This window comes from Stegostoma tigrinum, chromosome 6 (assembly GCF_030684315.1).
Source record: "Stegostoma tigrinum isolate sSteTig4 chromosome 6, sSteTig4.hap1, whole genome shotgun sequence".
Classification (NCBI taxonomy): domain Eukaryota; kingdom Metazoa; phylum Chordata; class Chondrichthyes; order Orectolobiformes; family Stegostomatidae; genus Stegostoma; species Stegostoma tigrinum.
Window position 1 is genome coordinate 58,903,257 of NC_081359.1, and position 7,193 is coordinate 58,910,449.

At 38.8% G+C, this 7,193-nt stretch overlaps 1 protein-coding gene across 8 annotated transcripts in view; it reads left to right on the plus strand.

Moving 5' to 3' along the window:
• nars2 (asparaginyl-tRNA synthetase 2, mitochondrial) overlaps window positions 1–6,768 on the plus strand; it is an 83,808-nt gene extending 77,040 nt beyond the window's left edge. For all 8 annotated transcript variants that reach the window (XM_059646587.1, XM_059646586.1, XM_059646585.1 and 5 more), the window contains one exon: window positions 4,822–6,768. In XM_059646587.1, the coding sequence (XP_059502570.1) occupies window positions 4,822–4,966 (145 nt within the window). In that variant the 3' untranslated portion in view covers window positions 4,967–6,768. The remainder of the gene's footprint in view (window positions 1–4,821) is intronic.
• Window positions 6,769–7,193: the final 425 nt, after the last annotated feature.

Below are 7,193 nucleotides of genomic sequence, written 5' to 3' on the forward strand. Positions count from 1 at the left end.
CCTTCATTGACCTTGAGAAGGTACAGATGAACTGCAGCAGTTCATTTTATGTATGTGCACCTGCAGGGCTGTTAGGGAGGAAGTTCCGTGATTTCTGAATCCCTGATCCAGGAACACTTATATTTCCAGGTGGTTTGGAGGGATACTCCAAGGTGTTGATGTTCTCAAGTACAGTGTCTTTAGAGTTGATACAGCACAGAAACAGGCCCTTCAGTCTAACCAGTCCACGCCAAACTAAACTAGTCTCACCTGCGTACTCCGGGCCCATATCCTTCAAAACCTTTCTTATTCATGTACTTATCTAAGTGGGTTTTAAATGTTGTAATTGTGCCTGCATCCATCACTTCCTCGGGAAGTTCATTCCACATGCAAGCCACCCTCCGTTATAAAAAAAAGCCCCAATGTCCTTTTTAAATGTGCCCCCCATTCTTGAAATCCCCCATCCTAGGGAAGAGACACCTACCATGAACCCTATCTATACATCTCATGATTTTATAAACTTCTGTAATGTCAACTTTCAACCTCTTATGCTCCAATGAAAAATGTCCCAGCCTTTCTTTATGACAGAAACCTTCCAGACCCTGCAACATCCAGGTAAATCACTTCTGGACTTCTTCCAGTTTAATCATTTCCTTCCAATAACAGGACAACTCAAACTGGATGCAGTACTCCAAAAGAGTCCTGTACTCCCTCAGCATGATAACCCATGTCCTGTACTCAAAGGACTGAGCAATGAAGGCAAGTGTGCTAAACGCTTTTTTAACCAGCCTGTCTATATGTGACATAAATACCTAAGAATGATATACCTGAACCCCTAGTTCCCTCTGCTCCACGACACTTCCCAAGACCCTACCCCTGTTTGTTGTACCAAAATGCAACACCTTGCATTTATCCATATTGATCTCCATCTGCCATTTTTTGCTCATTGACCCATTTCCCTTATCCTTCGTGCTCAACATGGAGGTGTGATGAATTATCAGCTGAGTGGGCAATAGATGATAATCTGCAGGATGTTTCCTGCCCATATTTGACCTGATGCCATGAGACTTTGTTGCCTGGAGTGAACATTGAGGACTCCAGTGCAACTCCTTCCAACTGTATACCATCATGCCACACCTCTTCAAACGATGGTAACCGTGTTATGAGGACATTGTACGTAAGATATGATTCTGTGAGTATGACTGTCAGGCTGTTGTTTGACTAGTCCGTGAGAGAGAGCTCTCAATTTTGCCATGGTTTTAAAACAAATTGGGCCTCAGATGTCAGTTAAAAGGGTAACCGATTGAGATTTATTTTAATTCATTCAGGGGATAAGGGCATTGCTAGCTAGAGTAGGCCAGCACTTATTACCCAGAGGGCAGTTAAGAGTCTGCTATGAGTCTGGAGTCACATGTAAACCAGACCAGGTATGGATAGCAGCTTCCTTCCCCAAAGGACATCAGTAAATTGGATAGGTTTTTTTGACAACCGAGAATAGATTTATGGTCGTCATTGGACTCATAATTCCAGAATTTTATTCAATTCATGTTCCACCATCTGCCATGGCAGGATTTGAAGCCAGGTCCTGAGAACAATACCTTGGTCTCTGGATTAACAGTCCAACAACAATACCACTAGGCCATCACCAGTGTTGTTTCCAGTGCCTGTATTGATGGCAGGTGGAGCATCCAACTTAATTCCTTTTTGAGACTTTTTGGCCCATAGATATGAGTGAATGGCTTGCTAGGGCATTTTGTACGATAGTTGAGAATCAACCACATTGCTGTGGGCCTGGAGTTACGTAGTGTTCAGACCAACTAAGTTGGATTTTTACAAGAGTTGAGAATGGTTACAATGTCATTTTAAGACTTTAATTCACAAATTTTTAAATTCAAATTTGACCTGCTGTAAAATGGGATTTGTACCTTAGTACCCAGAGCATTACCTGAGTCTCTGAATTACTGGTCCAGTGACAGTAACACAACATCATCAACTCCCCCAAAGATCCAGCCATCACAACACCACTGAGATCTATGAAATTTAATATGTATTAAAATAACTTAATATATTTCATCCCTGTAAATTGCTGTCCATCTACCATCTATATTTTTCAATTCTACTCTCTTTCCACTCTGTTGTAAACACCAAATCCTGCTCTTCTAAGTCAGAGGGTTGAAAACCCAGCAGCACCTAGTGCACAGCTGGTTCAGTCATTCACTTATAAATCTGGCTCAGCCATGTTAAGCATCACCATGCCTTGAACATCTTGTTGAAATTATCCTGCTATATCATGGAAGCACAGCCATCATGTTCGTCAAAGGCATCTTTTCTCCATGACATTTCCCCCCCACAAACCTATTTTTTCCATTGTCTACTTGTTAGTACCCTCACTGATTTTCCATTATTTTTAATTCTTATTCTTTTGTCAGTTTTGGTTTGGAGTTGGGAACAGGGAATTATGAGCCAGAAATGATCTATGGGCTTTGAGACACCTTGTAGTCAAAAGAGAACAGAGCATACAAGCTTCATTTGACTATGAGGCCAGTTCTGGAGGCTAATTGAAGGTTGCTTCTTGATTAAAATGATTCTGACAGTTATAGCAACCCCAGGAAGAAGTTTGTTATTAAACAGACAGCAGAAGTTGGCTATTAACAAAGTCAATCCTAAGAATTGGTTCCAGTAGGTCTGGAAGGGTTCCCATCACCATCCACCTACCTTTCCCAGCCCAACACCTCCTCTCTCTTTACTTCCCAACTCCCTGCCACCTCCCTATTTCTAAATAAATCTGAAGAAGGGACCAAACCCAAAATGTCAACTTTCCTACTCCTTTGATGCTGCCTGGCCTGCTGTGCTTCTGCAGCTCCATACTGTTGTCTCTGACTCCAGCATTGGCAGTTCTTGTTATCTGAGAGTGAGTTAGAAGTATAGCTGCTTTTGCTTGGGTGAACTGAGATGGTAACCCTGATCAATGTTGCAGAAAAGCAACCAAAGAAACACATTTGTGCCTGTGAAACAGCGCATCATGTTAAACCATTTAAATAATCTGGCCAGTTCTGTTATTTTCTTTTATTTATTCCTTAATTGTTTGTTTGTCTGTCTTGTGTGAATAGGGCTGAAAGCAAATGTTTTGAGTTTAAAGCGTACATATTAATCAGGTAACCATGTTTAATTTTTCCGCTGATAAGATTATAAACAGTTAAGCCTTCTGTTTGAGATGCAGAACCGGTATCTGGAAGTAATTATTCACCAGTTCTGGGATTGATTATTCAAAGTCTGGTTAGGAACCATTGAAGTAATTTTTGTGGGCTTTCAGCAATTTAGTTTTATTATGTAGCGAATACAGAAGTACAGTGGCTGATTTGGTTCAACACTACTCCAATACCAAATGAGTTTCTTCACCTCTAAGATTCAGACTATTTCACCAACTACTCTACATCACCATTTCCTCTCCACTTTCCATCTCTTTTAGCTTTGACTCCTCCTTCATTTTGCGGTTTGTCTCCTGTCTCTCTTCCATGAGCGTGATGAGTTCATTCAGTCCTTTTCCCAACTGAAGTCTTCGCCGTGTTGGTTGTCATTGTTAACATATCCTTTGCCGAGTCACTATTCTTTGCTCTTTATTAAGACCTTGGCAAAGGTCCAAACTTTTACCGTTGAGTGCTTCTCCTTCCAAGACCAGTTGCTTAGGTTGTTTACATAAAATTTGGTGCCTATCCAACTGTCTACTGAGATTCAGCCCTCCAGAATTATCCATTATCAAGATTGCTTAATTTCACTTTTGCATCAAGTGGTACGTTGTCCATTTGCTTCAACTATCTCCAGTACCCCATCCTCCCACTGCCCCCCCCCCACCCCCACCCCCACCCAATAAAGCACTGAGATTGTTTTCTGATTCAGGTCAATAGTGATTGCTTAGTTCTGCAATGCTTAACCCACTCATTGTACAGCCAGTAGCTAAAGGCACTAGGTAGACAATCATTTACATCACAGTTTTGAGCCACATTTTGATCACTGTCTTCAGTGCCTTCATTCCACCATGTCTCTGAGCTCATTCTGCCCTACAACTCTCAAATATCTGTGATTATCCAACGTGGCTGTCTTGAGCATTCTGATTTTAATTGCTCAACCATTGACGCAAGTGTATTCAGCTCTCTTAGCCCTAAATTTTGGAATTTCATCAAGCCCCTCTACTCTTTCTATACACTCTTGAAAACACAGCTACTTGACCAAGCTTTTGGCCATCTGTATTAATATAGCCTTTTGTGAGTTGGTGGTAGAATTTGTTTTGTAGCCCCATGGGAGGGTCAGTTAGTTGTTAGCTGAATGGTTGGTTTGCGATGTAGAATAAGGCCAGCAACATGTGTTCAATGCCCACATCAGTTGAGATTACCAGTAAGAACTTCCCTTCTCAACTTCTCTTACCTGAGGAATGGTGGTCCTCAGGTTAAACCCTACTGGTCGTCTCTCTGTAATGAGAGAGCAGCCCAATGGTTCTGCGGCTGTGGCAACTTTAGCAATGGCACAACTCTAAAGCACCTTGGGGAGCTTCATTGTATTAGAGATGCTGTATACATATAGCTTGTTACATTCATATTTGAAGTGGTCCATGTTCACTGCTATCTACTAATATGGTCACATATAAAAAGAACAGTTTAAATCAGAGTTAAATAAATAGATACCTAAATAACCTGTTGTAAGAATATAAATAGCTAAAACAAAGCATTTTCTGTATATTGTTGACATGAGCACAATCCATTAAATGCAATCTTAATTAATTTTCAATACACTACAGCTGAATTGAAAAATGTATATAATGCTTTTAAACCATCTCATCTCTTATAGGTATGAGGAACTTCGCCAGTTTGGATCAGTGCCACACGGAGGATTTGGATTGGGATTCGAGCGATATTTGCAATGTATCTTGGGTGTTGAGAACATTAAAGATGTTATTCCATTTCCAAGGTTTTCTCACTCTTGCCTTTTGTAGACGTGAGAGGAACAAATCATCTTTTATGATTAAAGATTCTATTTCAAGGAAAACTGAGCCTTGCAAAACTGGAAAATAGAAAATATTTTCTCAGACTGTACAGTAGATTAATCAATCCTTAAATATTTGCATATGAAATTGATGTGAGTTGTAATGAGAAAGATGGTGGGTGACCATGTGGCAGTAGTTATTGTGTTTCCTTCTGATAAATCTTTCCAGGATACTTTTTTTATGTAATTAAGGGGATATACTAGAGTACCATTCTTCAAACTTTCTTCAGGTTTGGTAAATACCTTTGGCTAACAAGAAAAATTAATTTCTATTTCTCTTTCAGTGAGATCTGTGATTAAGTACATGTATTGTGTAATTCAGATCTTACTGTACTGGAATAAATGGTAATTGCAATGAGTTTTGTTTAAACAAACCATTTGGGTATATCTTTTGATATTGAGTTTATTATGTTATTTATCATGTTTTTGGGTTTCGTGTATTCACTTGTACCATGGTACATTTATACATGTCAGATTTATTGCCAACATAAAATAAGAGTGCAGGTAGTGCTTGAAGCAAATCAGTTTTCCATTCCAAGCAAGAATAATGGAAGCCTAGTGTTTATTGGATTAAGATTTATCATTTTGGAAATGACAGCCATGTATGATAGTGTAGCAAGATGCATCCAAGACACACACACATGTCTGAGTTATGACATGAATTGGTGGAAGTGACATAAAACGTCATCCAAAGTATGATATTTGAAGAGGCTTTTCAAAGAAGGGGAAGGAACAAGGTGAAAGAATAAATAGTCAGTGAATTGGGTTAAAGAAGTTGCAGAATCAAGGGCAACTGAGCATAAAGATTTTAAAAACGGGACAGATTTGTGAAATCAAACACATAAGAATAGGAAACTAATAAAAGTGATCAATGTTAGGAATTACATGGAAAGAGGATTTTGTGTCAAACAGGATTAAGGCATAGATGGGTTTGGGCACATATACAGCATAGAGATTAGTCAACAAGGCTAGACAAATAGAACCTGGAATTCAGTTGGAATTAACACTGGAGGAAGAAGGATATTTAGGACCCAGTTGGCAAAGAATTATTACAAATCATGTATCCAAATAATGTGTTTTTAGTTTGATTTATATTTTGTTCTAACACTATGAAGTTGTCAGCAGTATTATAAATATGGATTTTCATGTTTTTTTGCAGCAATTTAAATCCATTGAAATTAGTATTTGTGATCAAAGATTATTTCAGGATTACATTTACTAGTATACTGTTGGATTGATTTTGTTTACTAGCTGAGAGTATTAAATAAATGCTGTTCTTTTGCCTAGTCAGACTTTGAATAATTTGCATACTTAACTAAAATTACTTGTGTAATCTGCAAACTACATGATTATAAGGTGGCGTTGTCTACTTCGTACGTGAGCCAGGAGGTCCAACTGTGGATTAGGAAGTCATTTGAATTGTTTAGTTGTGACAAAACATGTTCAGGCAGGCTTAAACTTCATATTCCATTTTATTCAAATAATTTTAAAGGTGACCAGATGGTTAATAAGATGTAGCTCCCCCTACTGTGCAATGTGTGATCAACATATGCAAAGCACATGATTCCAGGTGACAGATGTGTGCAAAATGAGTTGATCTTTTCAGGGTGACAGTGAAAACAGCTCTTTTAGTCTTGGACTTTTATTGGTCAAGGAGCAGGCAAATCAACTGTAGATGAGACACTCATTTTATATTTTAGCATTTCTGTAAGGCATGTAATATGCATCAAATAAAATTTAATATTTGAACAACATATGTTTTATACAATCGAAAATTCAGTGGAAATGATTCAATTAAATGACACTACATTATACTGGACAGAAAAGATTGGGTTTCCCCAATTTTTTTAACCACCAGGACTGGCTGATGATGTGACTTCCATCAGATATCCCAAGCAAACCTTCATTAAAGTTTCAAGGCAAGTTCCCTGAACTCTCCATCCCATTAACTCTATAATTTTATGTATGACTGTTTCTGTTCCAAGAGATGCACACAGCTGGCATCTTGTAAGATGGATCTAGCTAGATCTTTACTCTCCCTAGTGATGTATGAAGATTCTGGGTAGAACGCTGCCACTAGCCTCTCCTCTCACACATCTAAAGTTTGGAGATAGAAAGTGGTAAAGGACGACCATGTGGAGATCTCAATAGAAATGGCATATTCTTGAGCAACAAAA